Raw genomic sequence first — 23,089 nt, 5'->3', positions numbered from 1 at the left:
AGAGACATTCCCACTGCTGAGAGACTACACAGGCATCTACAGATGGACACATGCACATGCAGAGACACCTGCACAGCTGCTTGAAGGACAGAACTGACCAAGCAGCGAACAGCTCAGGCTGAACTTGGAACCTGATATTCAGGACCCAACTGGTCACTTGTGTTGGGGTTAGACATTCCATCCATCAAATAATCATCTTTCCTTCCCTTTCTCCCGCTTTCCATTCAGTCATCTGAGAGCGTTGTTTTTGCGCTGCAGAGCTAGAAGTGGAGAGCAGGTAATGAATGATGCTGGCCATGGTAACCTAGTGTAAATGGCTGTTCCTCAGCACAGCTCAGTGCCAGTATCTACTGCTCGATCTTCTGCCTCCACTCCCCCCTCCTCTCACCCCTACTCCACCTCTCTGCTCTCCTTCCCTGTTCACCGCTGCTGCTTGCTGCCCAGTCCTGCCTCTCCCCTCCAACACCATGGTAGGTGCAGGCTTGGGATTGTGGAAGCTAATGCGAGGTGTCCGCCAGCTGGAGCTTCACCGCCTCATCCTGGCACTTATCATCTTTTGCTTGCTGTCTATGGCCTTCCTAGCTTACTACGTCTCCAACAGCCCCAAAATCAAGGAGGCCCCCCCTTTACCCTTCAGTGACTGTGGTGGAGGAGGGGGGATGTCACCAGGAGCGAGCACTGGGGCAGCTGGAGGGCCAGGTGTCCAGAGGGCACCACTTTTCCTCCCTCTGCGCCAGGGCCGACTACGGCAGGTGAAGGCTGTGGACAATTCCAGGACGCAGCCCGTAGTTCTTGTGTTTGTTGAGAGCATCTACTCCCAGCTGGGCCAGGAGATTGTAGCCATATTAGAGTCTAGCCGCTTCCACTACCGGACGGAGATCGCTCCTGGTAAAGGTGACATGCCCACTTTGACGGAGCATAATCGTGGACGCTACACACTGATCATCTATGAAAATGTGTTGAAATATGTCAATCTGGATGCATGGAACCGCGACTTGCTGGACAAGTACTGTGCCGAGTATGGAGTAGGCGTCATTGGCTTCTTCAAAGCTAATGAAAACTCTCTTCTCAGCGCACAGCTTAAGGGTTTCCCCCTCTTTCTACACTCACACCTGGGACTCAGGGACTACCGCATCAACCCCAATGCTCCTCTACTCTACATCACCAAGCCCAACCAGGTGGAGCAGGGATCTTTACCAGGGGATGACTGGACCATTTTCCAGTCCAACCACTCTACCTATGAACCAGTGCTTCTGGCAAGCACCAAGTCCTCTGAGGCACTGGCACATTTTGGACCCAGCCCCCTGCGGGCCCTCCATGCCACAGTGGTCCAGGACTTGGGACTCCATGATGGCATTCAAAGAGTTCTCTTTGGGAATAATCTCAACTATTGGCTTCACAAGCTGGTGTTCGTAGATGCAATTGCCTACCTGACAGGGAAGAGACTGTGTTTGTCCCTGGACCGCCACATCCTGGTGGACGTGGATGATATATTCGTTGGCAAGGAGGGGACACGTATGAAGGTGTCAGACGTGGAGGTGGGTGAGCTTTGTCATCCATAGTCCCACAAGAGACCCGAAATTATCAGTCGTCAACTTTAGTTGCCTCTCACATTGCATAGTGGTCGATTCTGAGGAGTTGACACACATTCACATACACGTTAAGAGTCTCATACACTGAAAGAGTAGTTAAACGATCAGTTCACGTTTCTTTTGTACAAGTTAAGTTTTTAGAATGCCGATGTGCAACGACTCATTTTGATTAATTAATATGAAGTAAGAAAGGATTACTGATACCCTTAAAATGGCTATAATCAATATCTCGATAAAAATCTATCAAATGATAATGTGAAAACAATATGACAATGTGAAAGTGGTCGCTCATAGTGACGAACCTCCCAGAGAATTATCATCTGTAGCTCCCCTCGTCTCTTCAGAGCTTTATAGTGAGTTTCAGTTCATTGTTTAGTCATAGTGCAGCATTTAGCAGCTAAACAGCCAGATATTTCCCCAGGAGTTAGAGACCAAAAACAGCTAAAAGAGAGAGAATATTGGACTTCCATTCATCAGGTGACACAAACGCCACTCCACATGAAGGATTGCGTTGCTCTGTAACTGCTGGATGTGTGAAACATCAACTTTAAAATGTGATGATATGTCAATGTTGTGTTCACAACTTGTTTCTGCTGAATACAAGTGGCCAAAAACATCAGTTATTGCAGGTTTAAAGGACCATACCAGTGGTCGCTGCTTATCCTTTCATTAGTGCCAGTCATTTCCCAAAGCATGCAGCCATATTTTAGCTTTTGTAATATTTTGCCCAATTGTTTAAATTTACACAAGGACATGTTCAGGTTATACACCCACCTTACAATTCGGTGCTTCGCCCGCCAAACACACATCTGCATTTATAACTCTGTAATGACTTAGCTCGTAAAAAATAACTAGTTCCGTGTTGAATCGGTCGGCAGGACAGAGTAGTTCTGATTGGACAAACTCTGCTTTTCTGACCAAACCATTGTAGCTAGGAGGGATGAACAACTTTACAAGAGAGCACTGAAATTGGGATCATGTAGGTTCATCCGCTGCATCGCTGCCCTGCTCTTCTCCAACCTCTCCAATGGTGGTTCCAAAATGTCCCATACATGTGGATCACATAACTTGGCATGTCTCACTACACCAGCAGTTACCGCCTGTTGGTTCCAGAGGCCAGTGTTGTGCTCTGCACAGGGCTGGGCAACGTGGGGTGGAGATCACTGACTCATGTTATAAGTTGTGAGGATTTTTAATTGCTCGTAATAACTTGTCTGTACAAGTACAAAGCTAGCATTAGCATTTATGGAGATTTTATTGTAGTCTTTTATATTGTTAATTGCTACACTTACAAAAGATCTGACAAATGATCACCACCTCGCCTACATTAGAGGGCTTCACCAGCATGGAGCAGAGCAAAACAAAGGGTAACTAGTCTAAAACCGCTGCTGGATATGGCCAGGCTAATCAAGAGAATAGCTGCATTGATTTAGAGATGTAGAGTTCTGCCTCTGAGCTGCTGATGGTGAAGGAGGCGTGATTTATGTTAATTATATGCTGGCTTCGAGAGCTGTTTAGCCTAGTCTTTGGCTTGGTTTTACATACCCGATGCAAATCTGATGTTTTTAAATTTTATTTCCAACACTCTTGATGCCTTCTCCTTCTTGAACAGAGCATGGAGCTGTACTGTGGTTTGCGGGTAGCACAGTGGCTCAGCAAAAGGAGTAAGGACCTGGGTTTAAATCTCTGGCCCTGGTCCTCCCAGTGAGTTTTGATGTTCCTCTGTTGTGTTCGTGTGGATTTCTTTCCGGGCTGTGAGGATTGCTCGCTTTGTCAAAAAAGACCCAGGTCCCAGGAGAAGCCCCTGAAATGGGACACAGGTCTCAATCAGACAAAGTTGAACAATATATATGGCCTCTAATTCTGGTTTTTGTGCACCCTTCAGATTATTAACACACAGTGTATAGGTTGAGTTTTGTCGGGGGAGGGGGCTCCATACTGATCTCCTAGAATGATAAAATATAAAAATAACAGGTCAGCACAAAGACACCACTATCAAAAGTATTAATATAAAGCTTCAGTGTTCCATCCAGCACTATAAAATGTATCACACACAAAAAAATGTCAATTGTTACTACATGTGACTAAGGCCTTGTTGGATCAATGAGAGTAAGCAGCGATGGTTTATAAGTGTGAACTTGGGGTGTGTTTTTCACAGGCGTTGCTCAACACTCAAAACAAGATGAGAGGACTGGTCCCTGATTTCACCTTCAACTTGGGATTTTCTGGAAAGTTCTATCACACAGGTATGGAACATCTGGCATTACTGTATCAACACAGCTTTCTCTTTATTATACAGCTTTGGACCTTTCCCTTTGTGTCTGAAAAGAGCCTTCACCTGTAACAGTGTTTCGTGGGAATTTGCAATGTTGTCAATGTAAGAATTAGTGTATTTATTTAACCTTTTATTAATCCAGGAAAACGTTTTCTGGAAGGCCCTGTTCACACACAGTTCTAAACATTCACACCACAATCTCATCTTAGCTCAGGTTCATCCTGCCGGTCCGGGGGCAAGAATTAGCTCGCTAGGTTGGTCGTTTTTCATCTGTGGTTTTGTTTTCTTGCTAGATTATATCAAGTGTCATTGTAACTGCATTTGCTTCTTTGTATCTTATTCTGTATCGTTTTCTCGATAGATAATATCAAAGATACTCTCTAACAGATGATGACGCATTATAAGCTGCACCAGTGGTATGAAATGGTATACACTTCCTGTCTCCTATGTGGACGCGGTTGCCTCCCCGCCGCCTTGTTTTGCTGCTCGTTTTATCAGTCTAATCATATTCTTTTTTCCCCCCCTCCAAAAACAGTTAAATAATAATGATAATAATGGTATTAAGAACACACACTTTTAATTCAGCAAGAAGTGATTATGTCTGCTGCCAGATCTCACGAGAGTGTGTTGCTGAGACAGAGACAGGTCTCGAACAAAGTTCATTTTCTCCAGATTTGTCTGTCTGAAAAATTGCCATTTTAGTGTTTGGACATGTTTTATCGCTTTCTCTTCTGGCACTAGCTGGCTACTTTGTTTCATAATCGCTGTCCCGGAGTATAGGAAGAGAGCTACCGGTGCATTATTGCCTATTGATTTGCTGGAAGGAAAAAAACATGACCTAAAAAAGCTAAATGTGGCTTGATATATGATTTGTATTTTAGATAACAGCTCTGATTCTCATTAAAACTATACATGACAGCTTTATTGAGCATCTGCCTTCTCTGCCATTGTTATTGAGACCTGTAACGCAATCCACAAGGTCAACAACTAATGTAATATTTTGAGCCAGAACACATCTTAACCCTTAATCAAGAAATGGGAATGGTCATGGGAATATTGATAATAAAAGGGGAAAAAAACTAAGGCAAGGCACAGCTCATCTGGAACGGGCCTAGTATTTCCGTGTAGGTAGGCAATATGTGTATCACTATATGATAAACGTAGCTTAAGTTTATGTGGTATATGTGTTCTCGAGTCTCAATAGAGCTACAGACCTAATTAAAGTTTCTTTTTTGAGATAAAGAGGAATAACTTTCAACAACCAAACGACTCGTTGTGCTAGAAGTTTTTGGAAACTCTGCCCATTTTGCTCTGTCCTCCACGACTTCCCCTGAACTCAAATGGCATTGTGTGTGAGGGCCTTTAGGCTGCCACTGCCTCGAAGCATTCATTGGGATGGGTTGCAAAATGTTTGTTTGTTTTTCCCACACAAAAATGTGAAATTGGGAGAATTTACTAAACAATATACTTTCAATATAAAAACTCATATATTCTTTCCCATAAATTCTACACTGTTGTTCAGGGCCTACAGCTGTGGTGTGTGGGGTCCATTAAAGGCGTAGGGGCGGCCCCCCTCCTGCAAATGTGAAATACATAAAAGTCATTTTTGTTATTGTTGTGTGTGTGTATAAATTGAAGTTGCTACTCTCACATAAATCACACATTATAACGGAAACGTGCGATGACTATTAAAAAGTGCTGCCTACAGTATTTATCTGTGTGCCGAAGGGCGCACTTATCTCCGCCCGACGTCACTATGTGTGTAATATGTTCGGCTTTCCCTGGTGGCCCCTGATTGGTTGGCACAGCACCAGAAAATAACTGGACCAAGAAATGTTCCGCCAATTTAGATGGCTGTAGGATGGTTTTGTGTCTATAAAAAGTTGCCCTGATTTGTCATGGTGCGGACATTTTTCTAGTACTGAAACGGTACTGAAACGGAGCGGAGGAGACAGATGGATGTCACCTAGTTGAGTTTCTTATCCTGCTTGCTTTTTGTGGTTGTAGCCACGCCACTGGCCAAAAGTTTTTTTTAAAGAGGACCTATTATTCCTTTTCCTTATTATCTGTCATATATATGTAATGTTACAATGTCAGATATTCATGCTAAATGTTGCCAAAGTTGCCAAATAATGAGGTAAATGTAGGTAAAAATAATCCCTGTGAGCCAAAAGCTCAGGCTTCAGACTGCTCAGAATGCTCCGTTTCAGTTTCAGTTCAACCGTTGCGTCTATCTGATGTCAGATAGGCACGGATGTCCTTATATGGTATCTCTGCTCCAGGCACACACCAGATGTTTATGTTTATGTTAACATTGCTTAGTAACATTAGGTTTACAGAATTCTTCCAGAACTTGGCCGGCCAATCAGAGAAAGTGGGCTTTTAGGGAGGGGGGACCTTAAAGAGACAGGAACTCAAACAGCTTGTTTCAGAAAGAGGGTGAAGTGAGGGGCTGCATGAAGGGCCAGTGTAAGATAAATCAGGACTCTAGTGGAATCACAAAATGAAAATATAGCACTGGAAATGAACAGAATAGGTCCCCTTTAAAGAACGGTTCAGACCCCTGACAATATAACTGTCGAAAATTCCCGACTACTTCAGGAAACCTCACCACTGCCTCACATTTACCCATCCAATTAAAATGTTCTCCAATAAAACTAAAAAAGCAAGTTCATCTCATCGTGTAATTGTGACCAATACCGTTTCCCAATACGTCATCTCAGGGTGCCTGCCAGTACTGCGTACCAATCTGACAGCAGTACCATCTTTTTCCACAGATTTAAAATATTTATCCCTCTCTGTGTGGAGCTCATTGGAATCATTTTATGAAAAGTAACATGAAGCCAGAGATTGCTATGGCACTAAAAACTGATCGCTGAGGCATTTCATACTGACACTGACATAGAAACTGTATTTAATGTGGATCAGGCCACATTAAATATGCTGAAACTGTGTGTGTTTGTGTGTTTTTTCAGGTACCGATGAGGAGGATCGGGGAGATGACATGCTGCTGCAACACAGGATGGACTTCTGGTGGTTTCCTCACATGTGGAGCCACATGCAGCCTCACCTCTTTCACAACGTCAGCGTCTTGGCCGAGCAGATGAGGCTCAACAAGATCTTCGCTCAGGTTAGCAGCACTAACACGCTGCAGACACGCCGCATGACTTGTGTGTGAGAGTGGAAGGAGTATGTAGCTTTTTTTTCCCTCTCTCCTGACCATGACTTTCTACTTCTTGCCTGCCCCCCCCCCCGCTACCCACTCATTTCCCTGCATCCTGTCCTCTCTCCACACCCCTCCCTCTCTCCAGGAGCATGGCATCCCAACAGATATGGGGTATGCGGTGGCTCCTCACCACTCTGGGGTTTACCCAGTTCACAGCCAGCTCTACGAGGCCTGGAAGTCTGTGTGGGGCATCAAGGTGACCAGCACTGAGGAATACCCCCATCTGAGGCCTGCTCGATACCGTCGTGGCTTCATCCACAATGGGATCCAGGTCGGTCCACAGTCCTCGATCATTACTTGCTTTGCAATAATGTTCCCATGGGTAAACCTTTCTCCACACGGACACACTTTTCAGTCCCAAATGAATGTAAAGCTGAGATGTCCTTAACTCTGCAGCTGTGTGGAGACAGTTCAGCAGGAAATACTATATGCAGGAATATAGCAGTAGCAGTATTTTGATTCGCTAGTTACCCATCTTGCAAATACTGTGTGGATCAAAGCCAAATGCTTCGCTGCCGTTTGGTCATAAACCTATACTTTTATTTATGAAAAGACACCAAATTATATTTTGTCTGGAGAATAATCTGTTAAACAGGTCTGATTTGATGTGCATTTTCATTATATTTTTATGATTTCTATTAGGGTTGCTAATTTAGATTTTTTTTTTTTTTCTGACTGATAGCCGACCCTTGTTAACCGATCATTAACTGTTAACTGACAAGATGTGCTTTTAGAATAGGCGAATGTCTAGTGAATGACCTATTAACATAATGGCCAATAGTCATACAACAAATGTTTATGGGGGGTTTTCATAAGAAAGGGCTTATTTTTACATGTGCCATAGCAGCACAAACAACAAACAACAGAACTGAGGATTCACACGCTGGATCTCCTGTGTAGAAAGATATTTTATAACTTATTAAAATAAAGAACAGGAGCCAGACTTTTGTAATAGAAACAGAAATTTGTAGTCTCATTTTTCAGACCTCAGATAGTCCTACAATAAAGTCAGTCCTGACTTGCAGACAGCTTGTCTACTGGTTTTTACTCAGAAATAGCAACGTGTCCACATGCTGGGGGGTTAGTCTGGTTCTCAGTCTGTCGACTGTGAGACCCGCGGCGGAGATTACCCGCTCAGACGGTACCGACGTCCGGGGAACGCAGAGATAACGCCTCGCTAGAGAGGCCAGCCTCGGGAAGAACGTCCGAATACTTATCCACCAGTCAAGAGGATCCAATTAGGGGGGCCTGTGTCTCATACAGGTGTCCACCTCTGTCTCTGAGTCAAAATTCTCATTGTCAGTTAACAGTTAAATGGTAAATTATTAACATCCCTAATTTCTATACACAGTACAGCTGCAAAGTGAGCACAAAGCCACCAGTAACCCTGTATATTAAAATTACTAAAGCAATTTAAATGTCCTGCATCAAGATAATAGTTTCGTGTTCCATTTTCCAAAAAGATTCTGTATCCTATAGTGTTTTGTGTCCAAGGGAGAGACGTTTCATTCTCTAGCGGGAAAAAATAATTCAAATGTAGTTTTCGACCAACAGCAGCACTTCTACTTCTTGAAACACTTTCAAAATCCCTTTTTTTTTTTTAAGCAAATGCGTACTGACACATCATAAATTGAGAGTGCTTTGTTCATTTTGAATGGAGTACAATGGAACATTTGAGAGCAGTACCCAGAGCAAACCAACAAAGGGTCAAAATAGATCAGGCTTTATATAACGGTACCTATTGATCAAAAGATGCCCGGATCAGCCACACTTTGCGGGACTTCCCTTGTCCAGTATTCTACTGATTAACCCTGACGTCCTGATCTAATGAAGTAATGATATAATAGTTTATAAGTCCACAAAGATGGAGACCAGAGAACACACACACACAATCATACAAATATACACCAACAACTAATGATTGTCCTTGTTTGTTTTAGGTGTTGCCCAGGCAGACCTGTGGTCTCTTCACCCATACAATCTTCTATAATGAATACCCAGGAGGCTCAAAGGAGCTGGACAAGAGCATCAGAGGAGGAGAACTCTTCCTAACTGTCCTCCTAAACCCTGTACGAACCCCCCCCCAATGCACACACCTGAGCTGTAGACTTGACCTGACGTCTTGCGACTCAACTTCAAGTTGTCTGCTGTGAGACTCGACTTGACTTGGTGACCCATAATAGTTCCCCCTCCTCTCACTTATTTATGTGCTAGTTTCTGCTTTTAGTTATTAAAATAGCTCCTTTTCTGTAATATTTATTTTCATTTGTCTATTAGAAATAACCTGCTTTTGCACAAATGCTACTACAGCTAACTGCTTAGCTAACAGCTAATCTTAACTGCTGAAAGGGCTGTTTGAAATGACTGTAACATACCATTGACCCATGCATAATGGTTCATGCGTCTTGTAAACGACACAAGCCCGCGTGTCCCTCCATCTAAACTGGTTTCGTCAATTGGTTCAGTTGTTTGCATTCAGCACTGCCATCATCACAGACAGTGTTCTATATTACACTGTAAAAAAAGATTCATGCACTGTAAATATAAGGTTGTTTTAGCATTAGAATATGAGTGCCTTAACTGCCTTTAATTTTTCTTTTTTTGCTGAAAAGCCAAAGCAATAATAATAATAATTAGGGAGCGCGATCACATTCAGGATCAGGACTGAGCCTGGTGGTTTTAATGTGCCCAAGCAGAGGTCACCACCGGGAGCAGTGGTGTAAAGACACACTACAATGTTCCAAACATACAGAAAGTCATCATGGATTGCACTATTTGACACACACAGATGCTTTGATTCAGTACTTGCGACTGGACGCTGAAATAAAAGAAGACTTGAGACTGGACAGGACAGCTCTCACACACAAACACACACACACAAAATCACAAACAAGTTGAATTGATCTGTTTTTCTAGTCAGTCGTACTTTTGTTTGTAACAAATATGTTTTGCATGTTTAGAGATGTTACAATATTTTTTCTGTGAATCAAATTGTGATCATTATACTCAAATTTATCGAACATATCTTTTGATCTTGGACATGTCTCTGTGTGAAAACCAACAGTACATTGTGCCCTCTCAATCCAGATCAGCATCTTCATGACCCACCTGTCTAACTACGGCAATGACCGGCTGGGTCTGTACACCTTTGAGTCTTTGGTGAAGTTCGTCCAGTGTTGGACCAACCTCAGGCTGCAGACGCTGCCCCCTGTGCAGCTCGCTGAGAAATACTTCCAGATCTTCCCTGAGGAGAGGGACCCCCTCTGGCAGGTCAGTGTATTGACTTGCTTCTCGCAGTCATAGTAAATCCTTAAATCAAACAAAGCCACAGCTTGCGAGTGAGACATGTGATGTCCATGTGACGTATTTGAATGACAGAACTCTTGCTTTTTGATGTGATTTTTTTTTCCAGAACCCTTGTCATGACAAGAGACACAAAGATATCTGGTCTAAAGAAAAGACCTGTGACCGACTCCCCAAGTTCCTCATCATTGGACCACAGAAAACAGGTACCGCACTCTCTCAATCTCCATTTTCATCCTTATCTTTTGTCTACATATCTCTCCCTTCATTTATTATAAATGTCTTTTACTCAAAGGCACTACAGCGCTCCATTCATTCCTGAGCCTCCACCCAGCAATCACCTGCTCCTTCCCCAGCCCCACCACCTTTGAGGAGATCCAGTTCTTCAGTGGAGCAAACTATGACAATGGGATTGACTGGTAAAGACAGGACTACCACATACTGTACACTGCCTTCAGAAAGCCTGAACACGTCTTTAATTTTGTTTATTTTCTTTAGATGTCTTATTTTCTATTGAAGGATAGGTTCAGATTTTAAAAGTCTTATCTTAATACACTACTCACATGACATATGAACATGTGGTAGGATAACTATAGTTAATCAGTCCTCGTCTCCATACTGGCCATGAAGTGATCTTTCTAACATGGCTACACTGTGAAAGATGGGGAACAGAAAGAGTCCAAAGTTAGGCGGCATTCAGACCAAATCCGGCATTGCGGCGAAAACGCTAGTCCTCCCATTCATTTTGAATGAGGGCAGTGCGTTTAGGCTGCGGCAGTGGTAACCACGGGGGGGTTCTGGGAAAAACTGCAGCACCGCTGCGGAGAAAAGTTGTGACGGATTCAACTTTTGGAGAAACGCAACCCGACGTCAGAACCTTTTACCAGCATACTAGCAGCCCGGGCCGGGGGTTAAAGCTCTACTTCTTCCTCTCTTTTGTTGTTTACCACCACCTTCTGGATTGGGGGTTAAAGTTCACAACATAACGTCACACAAATGGGCCACGTAGTGTCACCCCCCACCGCTGCACAACCCTGTGTTAATTGCCGTAACCTCCTGATTCGGTCTGAATGCAGCCTTTATGTTTCCTGGGGAGGGATATCTCCTGGTTGTGCGCATGCAGGTTTGTTTCCGGGACACTAAACCTACATGTGACTGCCAGAACAAAGACACCCACTAAAGACTAAATGATTAATAGATCAACCAAAAATCCCCAGCCCCAAACATAAAGTTGAAGCTTCAAAACCACAGTGTTGGTCCAGGACCTCAATGCAATCCAGATCCTGTGCCTGAGCAGTTTAATGAAGAAGAATGGGCTGTATTTGCTGCCAAAGGTGACTGGAGGATGTGAAAACTTGTTGTGTGTACTTAGTTTTGATCAGTTTGTTGATGAGATCTGTTTGACATCGAAGAGTCTTTTCTGTTTGATTCAAATGGTAACACAATCAAACACGAAAGGAAATGGCCCGGGTGGTGGGGAATACTTTTTTTTTTTTTAGGCACTAGCTAACTAGTACTAGTCTGACTAGTGTTGTTCGTTTGTGTTCTCCTCAGGTACATGGACTTCTTCCCATTCCCTTCCAACGTCAGCACAGATTTTATGTTTGAAAAGAGTGCCAATTATTTTGACACCGAGGCAGCTCCTAAGAGAGCTGCTGCCCTGCTTCCCAGAGCCAAAATCCTGGCAGTGCTCATCAAGCCATCTGACAGGGCTTACTCCTGGTACCAGGTGAGAACCATCACGCATATCATGTGTGGACCATAGACTGTATATAAAGATGGCCGACGCGTCTCTACTTCCTCCCACTGTACAAAAAGCTGTGGAGCTGTCATGTTGTCCATCTTTATGTAAAGTATATGTTGTGGACGTGCATTACTCATGTTATGGTGACATAAATCTGTTTACATACATTTGTTTGAGTCATATTGTGTGTTTTAATGTCCACAGCACCAGAGGGCCCACCAGGACCCTGCCGCCCTCAACAACACTTTCCATGCAGTGGTGACGGCAGGCCTCTCAGCCCCCAGGGACCTGCTGGCCCTTCAGAGACGCTGCCTTAATCCCGGGGCCTATGCTACTCACCTGGAGCGCTGGCTGCAGCACTACCAGCCCAGCCAGGTAACACACACCACAGCTGCTAACACACAGTGGAGCACAGGGGTATATTAGTACAGTCCAGTTTACTTCACGGTCACATTCCACAGCTGGTTTCCATCCAGGTTTTTTACATAACATGTAAAATTAGAAGAGATGAATTGAAATGGTAAGATATTGTTAATGCACATTAGATTCATCTCCACTAATAGCAAAACATAAAACTTAATCCCTGCTTGTATGTGTGTGTGTATATATATATATATATATATATATATATGTGTGTGTGTGTATGTGTATATATGTAAAAAAAAGTAAAAAAGTATCATCTACCACTGTTGAGATACATGGATGACACTGACTCTGTATGCGTGTTGTAGTTGCAAATTGTGGACGGGGCCCTGCTGCGGTCCAACCCTGCACTGGTGATGGAGGGAATCCAGAGATTCCTCGGCGTCACTCCCATCTTCAACTACACCCAGGCTCTAATGTTTGTAACACACTCGCACACATACAGTGCATCCGGAAAGTATTCACAGCGCTTCACTTTTTCCACATTTTGTTATGTTGCAGCCTTATACCAAAATGGATTAAATTCATTATTTTCCTCAAAATTCTACACACAACACCCCATAATGACAACGTGAAAAAAGTTTTTTTGAGATTTTTGCAAATTTATTAAAAATAAAAAACCTGAGAAATCACATGTACATAAGTATTCACAGCCTTTGCTCAATACTTTGTTGATGCACCTTTGGCAGCAATTACAGCCTCAAGTCTTTTTGAATATGATGCCACAAGCTTGGCACACCTATCTTTGGGCAGTTTCACCCATTCCTCTTTGCAGCACCTGTCAAGCTCCATCAGGTTGGATGGGAAGCGTCGGTGCACAGCCATTTTCAGATCTCTCCAGAGATGTTCAATCGGATTCAAGTCTGAGCTCTGGCTGGGCCACTCAAGGACATTCACAGAGTTGTCCTGAAGCCACTCCTTTGATATCTTGGCTGTGTGCTTAGGGTCGTTGTCCTGCTGAAAGATAAACCGTCGCCCCAGTCTGAGGTCAAGAGCGCTCTGGAGCAGGTTTTCATCCAGGATGTCTCTGTACTTTGCTGCATTCATCTTTCCCTCTATCCTGACTAGTCTCCCAGTTCCTGCCGCTGAAAAACATCCCCACAGCATGATGCTGCCACCACCATGCTTCACTGTAGGGATGGTATTGGCCTGGTGATGAGCGGTGCCTGGTTTCCTCCAAACGTGACGCCTGGCATTCACACCAAAGAGTTCAATCTTTGTCTCATCAGACCAGAGAATTTTGTTTCTCATGGTCTGAGAGTCCTTCAGGTGCCTTTTGGCAAACTCCAGGCGGGCTGCTATGTGCCTTTTACTAAGGAGTGGCTTCCGTCTGGCCACTCTACCATACAGGCCTGATTGGTGGATTGCTGCAGAGATGGTTGTCCTTCTGGAAGGTTCTCCTCTCTCCACAGAGGAACTCTGGAGCTCTGACAGAGTGACCATCGGGTTCTTGGTCACCTCCCTGACTAAGGCCCTTCTCCCCCGATTACTCAGTTTAGATGGCCGGCCAGCTCTAGGAAGAGTCCTGGTGGTTCCGAACTTCTTCCACTTACGGATGATGGAGGCCACTGTGCTCATTGGGACCTTCAAAGCAGCAGAAATTTTTCTGTAACCTTCCCCAGATTTGTGCCTCGAGAAAATCCTGTCTCGGAGGTCTACAGACAATTCCTTTGACTTCATGCTTGGTTTGTGCTCTGACATGCACTGTCAACTGTGGGACCTTATATAGACAGGTGTGTGCCTTTCCAAATCATGTCCAATCAACTGAATTTACCACAGGTGGACTCCAATTAAGCTGCAGAAACATCTCAAGGATGATCAGTGGAAACAGGATGCACCTGAGCTCAATTTTGAGCTTCATGGCAAAGGCTGTGAATACTTATGTACATGTGATTTCTTAGTTTTTTATTTTTAATAAATTTGCAAAAATTTCAAAAAAACTTTTTTCACATTGTCATTATGGGGTGTTGTGTGTAGAATTTTGAGGAAAAAAATTAATTTAATCCATTTTGGAATAAGGGTGTAACATAACAAAATGTGGAAAAAGTGAAGCGCCGTGAATACTTTCCGGATGCACTGTATACACACTGTTAATCTAGAGAACCCTGTGTCCTCTTTAAGGAACAGTTCAACATTTTGTTTACGGCAGAGAGATGAACTCAGCAATGTTTCCATCTACCACGTGTCAAAGATGTTTTGTTTTTTGTTTTTTTTCTGTTTTTTCTGTTTCTGCAGGTACGATGACAGCAAAGGGTTCTGGTGTCAGCGGGTGGAAGGAGGTCGAGCCAAATGTCTGGGGAAGAGTAAAGGCAGGAAGTACCCAGAGATGACTTCTGAGGTACATCCACACCTCACACTTTCCTCAACTGCTTGTGCAAAGAGTAACATTTAAAGGATCCTTTTGGTTTAAAACAAAACTACTAAGCAAACTAAAACATGGGTGTTATTTTTCATAGCTTTTAGCCATCAATTCTTTCCTCAATAGTACAGGGTTTCTCACAAAGTCTTGAAAGTTTGGAAAATGCTTAATTTTAACCGTCATGATGTCAAAGTTAGGAATACACTTGAATTTGAATATACTCAGAATCAGAATCAGAAATACTTTATTGATCCCCAGGGGGAAATTGTACTCCTTGAAAAATACTTCAACATAATCTGGTGTTTCATCTACACCAGGGATACTCAACTTGCTTTGCGCGGTGGCCACTTTTGCAAGATGACACAAGGCCAAGGGCCAGTTAATAAACAAACATTAATAGGCCTCAGGCCTTTCTGCTAGAAAGCCTGTCTAACATGTGGTTAACTTTGTGAAATGGTCGCTGTTTGGTTCGGTTTAGGCGCCAAAACTACTTGGTGAGGTTTAGGAAAAGATCATGGTTTGGGTTAAACTAATAATAAGTCAACGTTGACTTTTGGGTTAGGGTTAGGGGTTAGGGTTAGGGTTACATGAGTCATGTAAACCAAACAATCTTTTAATATTTGAAATGAAGCGATCCCGTCGTCATGTTTGTTTGCTGTCTCCTGGCGTCTCAGCGAGCATTAAATAATAGTGATCAAAACGTGCAATCAGAGTTAAGATGAACAGCTGGTAAAATATACAAAGTGACAATATACATTGTAAACTTTATTTTTCGCAATTGCATTTATAGTAACAATTTTAGATGTGATGAAAAGGCTTCAAGAGTACCCTGAATGATAACATTGTACTCACCAAGTTCATAGCTGAGGTTTGGGCACACAATGACATCACTAAAAAGTAGTCTGACAGGACAAGAAGCAGTCGGACGATCTTCACGGACGTAGTTCAGTGGGGTCTGAGAGTATGGAGTAAACGCACAGAGTTTTGTGTGTGTGTATCAAAACCCAATATATATCTTCTTCCTCTGTGCCACAGAGCTCCATTTAAAAAAAAAAAAAAAAATCAACCCACACTGTAGTTAATTTTGACCCCACATGCACCATCTTGTTTTCCCCAAATACTCACTTAGAACAGTGGCTCCAAAACATTTTGAAACCACAGCACCTCTCCACAGAGATTTATTTTCATGGCGACCCCAAATGTCCACCCACCTACATGTGTGGGATGTGATATATGAACTTCTCTGTGAAGTTAAGATAATCTAGTTCTGGTCCTATTCTCTATCACTCAGGCTCAAACTCAGCAGGCTGTGGTGCTGCAGTTTAGCTATGCTAATTTCATTTTCTTCAGAAGTAAAATTAGTTTCATTTTAGCTGCATGATATAATTTAATCATGTGAGAGGAGCCTGCTGTTGTATGCTCTTGACGCGCAGAGAGGCTGGACAGAGCTCCACTGACAAGGTGATTCCTTCCAGGGGTGAAAAAACGAGCTCACAGGTAGCATGCTGGGATCGGCAGTGACACTAGTTGGACAGCGATGAATATCTCGTGGTTCCACGAGCAGCCAAAGTGTCGTGAAGCCGGTAGACGTCTCTGAGTGAGAAATCTTTGCACTGCTCTCGCTGCTTCTGTGCCACTGTTAAAACACTGGCAGCCGTGTTCTCATTTAGCTGTGGCGTGGCTACATATTAAACAGGGTTTTTAATAAGCAGATTCTGATCAACTAAACGTTGCATCTTATTTAATGAAGTGAGGTGTTATTAAAATGTACAATTTTAAAAATGGAAATAATCAAATCCTGTGGCGTTTTGGCCTGTTCTTAGACACGCGAGAGGAGCGCAGCACCCCCTTTTTTAGAAAGCACTGCAGTAGAGCACCAAATGTGTATTCATCCGCTGTTGAAAATAGTCCCCAACAAAAGCACTATTTCCTCCTGTTTTGAGTAACGTTTACTAAAAGAACTGCAGTGGCCAGCTGTTTTTTGGAATTTACTGAGCCTTTTTTGATTTGTGAGCTGTTTTTCTTTTTAAAGATTTACGTCTTCAGTAGGAACCAATGGGGTTTGGTGACAATAAAACTATTGAATAACAGCAGAGTAAAGAGAGACTTTGTGGCGTGTGAATTTGAGACTATTGTTGCACTTTTAACTTCGTTATGTTGTTTCAAATTTTTTTTTTCTCTAGTTCATCTGATCTCTGACTTTTTCCAATCTCTTTGTTTATCTGTGTGTGTGTGTGTGTGTGTGTGTGTGTGTGTGTGTGTGTGTGTGTGTGTGTGTGTGTGTGTGTGTGTGTGTGTGTGTGTGTGTGTGTGTGTGTGTGTGTGTGCGCGTGTGCGTGCAGTCGCGTGCCTTTCTGGCCGAGTACTACCGCGAGCACAATATGGAGCTGCTGCGTCTGCTGAATCGGTTGGGCCAACCGCTGCCGTCCTGGCTCCGCCAAGAACTCCAGAGCACGAGCTGGAGCTGAGGCCACATGCTCTCACACACACACACACACACACAACACACACACACACACACACACACACACACACACACACATACACATAGAGAGACAGACAGACAAATCCGGGACTGGAGTCTGTGGATGAGCCCAGGTGAGCCTCTGGATTAGACTGGACTACCTGATGTGGAAGCAGCAGCAGCAGCACACACTAATAGAGCTGATGTCACTGGTGCTCCTGTTCCACGGCAAAAAGAAGACAGTCCAACACGAGGTCTTCCTTTAGGTGTTGGTCACTGAGAAGGATCTCGGTGGACTCGCCCTCCAACTCCTGATTTGTTGCCAGGCTCCCGTCTGTCGGTGTGTGTGTGTGTGTGTTGGACGGAGGGCTGATGCTGTGCCGCCATCAGTTTGCTGTGGATCCAGAGGGACTGGGGTGACCAGCAGGTTTGAGGCTTAAAGCAGCCTTAATATGAGGAGAGAAACTCACAGGATGAGACCGTGCAGATGTGGAGTGTATGACTGGGTACAGGACTAACATGCTCAAACACACACACATGTCACATCTCTCCACAAGAATGATTGTAAAGTCAGTTGTATATGTTGGGGGGGGGGGAGAGGGGGGGGGGGAGAGGGGGGGGGGGAGTGGCCAGCCGCCTGAATCAGACAGTACAAACAGACAGTCAGTCCATATCTTGGTCCGGATTTTTCTGTTACACACACATGTACCTGCCGGTCCAGCCAACCGCCAGGGCCGCGTTCCCTTTTATCCTATTTACCCTTTAAAATGGATTGAATACGATGACGGGTCAATGTAAATATCATGTGTTTGGATTTGGTACATGACTAAAGCCCAGGTGTGGTCCAGGTCTCTGCGCCACACTAAACATCATGTCAGGGAAACGGCTCCGTTTATTCACTATAAGGTAACCATGCGTTTTGAATGATGATGTGTCCATTCTCCTGCTTTTATTTAATCATATACTTTTAACGCACATGGCATAGTGTCAACAACAAGTGGAAAGGAACCACACAACACACTGTTGGGGGGGGGGGGGGGGGGGGGATTCTCTCCTTGCTGCAGCTGCTGCTGAGACTCGATAAAAAGTTGAAATATGTGCCACTGCTAGCCTGTTAGCGTGGTTACATTTGCCAAGAGACTCGTGTTTTTAGTGATGAGGGCCATTATTATTAAATGAGAATGATCCACTGCAAATGTACAGTTTATTTGTGTTTAGATACAAATGTTATCCTTCAGGGTATTCCAGTGATTTAGCATTGCATTCCATAAAGTTCAGGGACTCCCAAGAGAAAAATCGAAGCAGCAGAGGCGGAGATATCCTGATAGCCGTCCTGCCTGGTAAATGACCACATCTTTCAAACTTTACAACATAAACCCTGATGACATCATTATGGCATTATATTCTCAGGCTTGACAAAGCTTCTCCAGAACCACAATTAGACATTACACAACTGTTTCCGCAGACACGGGACTAATCCTGGCTGGTAAAAAAAAAAAAAATGTAGATGGAATTTACCATTTTAATAGTGACAGAGAAGCAGCCGATCCTGACATGATGTGATCCTGAGGCGCGGCCCTGGACCCGAGCTATTTTAAAAACCTATTGTGGGTTGTGTTTGACTGTGGGGGGGGGTGGGTAAGCACCTCAATCAGTAAGAGCGCTACACCCTCAGCAAAGAAAAACCCCCATCACCAGTCAAATATCCCCTGAAACACTAACACAGAATGCTAAACACACACACACACACACACACACACACGCTCACTACTTGTCTCCATCCGAGGACAGAAACCCACGAATGTCATTGGACGAGAGAAAAAGACATTGAGCCAGTATGGACCCAGAATCAGAAGCTGCTGTCTTATTTTTCTGTTTGTTTTGTATGAATGTCAAAAAGGCCAACACTGTATCATCTCTAATAAACACAAGAGAGGTTGGAAACGGTGGCTGTGACCCTCACATTTATTTGTCTTCCTCACAGAAATTAATTCAGTGCATGCATATTATATTTAATATATGTATAAAAAATTCTTATACCCTTAAAAGCAAGAGGGCTTCAAAGGGCCCCCAGGTTGGGAACCACTGCTGTACAGCGTTGGAGGTGTGCAGCAGCTGTAAAAACCAGAAGGCTCCTCGGTTGTGCTTCTGATTGGCTGCAGTAGAAATGACTTCCTTTTCTCATCATTGGAGGCACCATCATATCTTAAAGAGCTCATAGTACCCTGTTGCCCCACTACAGCACTGCGCTCCCAGAGTGCAGGGTTGCTTGTGGTTCCTAGAGTCTCCAAAAGCAGAACAGGAGCCAGAGCCTTCAGCTACCAAGCTCCTCTCCTGTGGAATCGGCTCCCAGTTTGGGTCCGGGAGGCAGACACACACTCTACTTTTTAAGAGTAGGCTTAAAACTTTGCGTTTTGATGACGCTTATAGTTAAGGGCTGGCTCAGGCCTGCCTGGACCAGCCCCCTAGTTATGCTGCTATATCCTCCTCTCCCTCTCCATCTTTACACATTCATGTCCCTCCGATGCATGTTACTAACTTTATATCTTCCCCCGGAGTTTCTTTGTGCTTTCTCGTCTCGCAGGTTCCTGTGGATCCATTCTGCTCGAGGTTTCTGCCTCTTTAAAAGGAAGTTCTTCCTCGCCACTGTCACCAAAGTGCTTGCTCATGGTGGGAACTGTTGGGTCGTTCTAGACCTGCTCTATTTGTAAAGTGTCATGGGATGACTTTTGTTGTTATTTGGCGCCATGTAAATAAAATTGAACTGAATTGCAACATCCAACATGTCTTCTACAAGTTTGCGCTGCTGCTGCTCTCACAGGTGTTCAGGTTGGTGTGTGTAAAACTGGTCTGACAACAGCTCCCTCTTGTGGACATGTCTGCAACCTGCTGATATGTGAATGTGTGGGGGTCGCGAGGGTCTTACAAAGTCAGTTCCATGAGGTGTTTTGCATTAAAAGGGGGAGCAGAATGATGGTCTCTCCATTGGGTGATTGGCTGATGCGTTAAGTTGGAGCACTGTACAGGGAACAGCCTATACTGGAGCAGCCCCTGTACAGCACCACGCTGACACTGGTAATCAGGAACACAGACGGCAGTGATCACGCAGCGCTGTGGAGATTGGGACATAAAGAAAGAAGCAATTTGATGATTTGAGCACTCCAAAACAACCGCACACACACACGCACGGCAAGCACGCAGAAGTACACTTTAATACTTTAAACACACGTGAACTGAAAGCAAATGACATTGTACAGAAACACGCACAGAGCTGCTCCAAGAAAATCTTAGCCTTAATCTGTGCACAGCTGTCAGCCACCCCCCGCCCAAGTAACACACACACACACACACACACACACACACACACACACACACACACACACACACACACACTCTCCGAGGCAAAAAGATGAATTCTTTATATCCCCACACACACATATACCACACAATTCTAATTCTCCACTGGGGTTGGGAATAATGTTTTAAAGAAAATTGTTCTAAACATTTAATGTACCAAGACTTGAGATTTTTTGAGTAATCTACATAGGGGCGAGATAAATGGTAGATCAGTTCAGTGGATAAAGTCCCTCTGAGGGCTTTAAGTAGTTGTGTGGCACACTGGCATCAGTGATGATCTGTTTTCCGTGACAAGTGGGTACGGTAAAAATCATTCTGTTTTTGGAAACCTGAGGTTAACCCTTCATTCTAGTTTTGAGAAACCCACATATGCTAGCTGGAGTACGCCAACGGAAACTGGGATATTGTGGCATGTCAACACCTTATTCCAGGCTTCGGATCATTCTCTGTCATATTGACGTAACTTAGTCCACGTCGAAGCAAAAGATTTGCTGGATGTGGACAGTCAAAGACCCACCTGCACCACTTTAGATAATAAGAAACCTGGATAACAGGGAGCTGAGTAACCAGGTTTCTCTCAAACAGCTCATGTCTGGATCCAAACACACATCATCTCATAACAGTGATGTGTAACTTAAACGATTTCTTCATCTAAGAGGTTTTACCCTTAGTTAGCATTTCTTTACTAGACATGATCAGTCTGTCTTTATTAACAGGCTACGTACCACAGTCCTTTAAAGTAGCTGTAACAAAACCTCTTCTTAAAAAGCCCACTCTTGATCCAGAGGTTTTAGCCAACTATAGACCTATATCTAACCTTCCCTTTCTCTCCAAGATTCTTGAGAAAGCAAGAATCGCCAACCAGCTGTGTGACTTTCTACATGACAATAAATTGCTTGAGGACTTTCAGTCAGGTTTCAGAGCTCATCATAGCACAGAGACAGCAAATGGTGAAAGTTACAAATGACCTTCTAACTGCATCAGACAAAGGACTTGTCTCTGTACTTGTTTTGTTAGACCTTAGTGCTGCATTCGACACCACTGACCATCATATCCTACTACAGAGATCTCAGTTTGTACATGTTAATGATGAATCCTCCATGCACAAGTTAGTCATGGAGTCCCACAAGGTTCTGTGCTTGGACCAATACTATTCACCTTATATATGCTTCCTTTAGGACGTGGGTCACTAACAGGCGGACCGCGGTCCAAGTCCGGACCCAGACGCCGTTCTATACGGACCCTGACCTATAATCAATAAATTATTAAGGGATTTTAAATTTTGACAGGGCACTGGTTTAGCGGATCAGGAAACTCACAGACCAATTGCATACGAGTTACGCCAGCCCACGTGATGCTACTCAGCCAATCAAATCTGTGCATTACAGGCGATAAACGCTGCGACTCTGAATACAGACAGACGAGAGAGGAGAGAGGCGAGTGAACGACACAGGGAGAGAAGACGGAGAGACGAGTGAGCGGGAGGGAGAGAAGACACATTATTTATTGTGAAATTGGTTGAGACTGTTAAGATGTGAAACAGTTAACAAAGAAAAAGGGAAACTCAAGCTGCTGCTACACTTTATTTTGTTTTTCTAAAATTAAGCACTTGTATCAAACCTCTTTATTTACTCATTTTCAGCATGCAAAGTTGTTTTTTATCAAGCACATCTGAACACAATCAGCCCCAAAGCAGGTTTGTTCGTCTTGTTTTGTGCATGTGTTTTAAGATGCACATTTTTTCAAAAGCTATTTTATTTATTTTCTCTATTTTATTTTTAAATGCATCCCTTCTTTTACTTAATGAGAGAAGAACATTATACATATCTACAGTATTATATATCTGTATAGTTCAATGTTAAGTGACAATAAATATTGTCAATGTTTTTGAATGGTACTTTCTTTATTTGATTTGACAGTCAGTTGTTGATTACATGCAGACGTTGATACAACTACTAGGCTACTTCAATATATATCACACTAAATCACAGCGCAAGTTAGACATTATGATGTTCTGGACCTTTGCTTGGGGAAATTTTCTCTAACTGGACCTCTTCGAATTTTAGTTAAAAAACCCTGCTTTAGGAGATATTATTAGAAAACACTCACAAACATAAACTTTCATTGCTATGCAGATGATACTCAAGTATATCTATCGATCAATCCAGGTGACACTAATCAGTTAGCTAAACTTCAAGCATGCCTTAAGGACATAAAAACCTGGATGACCTGCAATCATCTGACGTTGAACTCGGACAAGACTGAAGTTATTGTTCTTGGCCTGGAACACCTCCGAAACACATTATCTAAAGATGTAGTTACTGGATGGCATTGCCCTGGCCTCCA

At 43.5% G+C, this 23,089-nt stretch overlaps 1 protein-coding gene across 1 annotated transcript; it reads left to right on the top strand.

The window, feature by feature from the left end:
* The first annotated feature begins 467 nt into the window (after positions 1-467).
* ndst2a (N-deacetylase/N-sulfotransferase (heparan glucosaminyl) 2a) lies at positions 468-17,887 on the top strand. Its single transcript, XM_070915898.1, has 13 exons — positions 468-1,538; positions 3,751-3,838; positions 6,843-6,997; positions 7,179-7,364; positions 9,034-9,162; positions 10,181-10,363; positions 10,506-10,602; positions 10,692-10,815; positions 11,951-12,125; positions 12,345-12,515; positions 12,872-12,981; positions 14,799-14,901; positions 17,265-17,887. Exons 1-13 carry the CDS (start codon positions 468-470, stop codon positions 17,388-17,390), a joined length of 2,718 nt encoding a protein of 905 aa, XP_070771999.1. The 3' UTR covers positions 17,391-17,887.
* Positions 17,888-23,089: the final 5,202 nt, after the last annotated feature.

This window comes from Enoplosus armatus, chromosome 12 (genome assembly GCF_043641665.1).
Source record: "Enoplosus armatus isolate fEnoArm2 chromosome 12, fEnoArm2.hap1, whole genome shotgun sequence".
NCBI lineage: Eukaryota > Metazoa > Chordata > Actinopteri > Centrarchiformes > Enoplosidae > Enoplosus > Enoplosus armatus.
The sequence above is the reverse complement of the archived record's forward strand: the minus strand, read 5'-3'. Positions and strand labels throughout refer to the sequence as shown.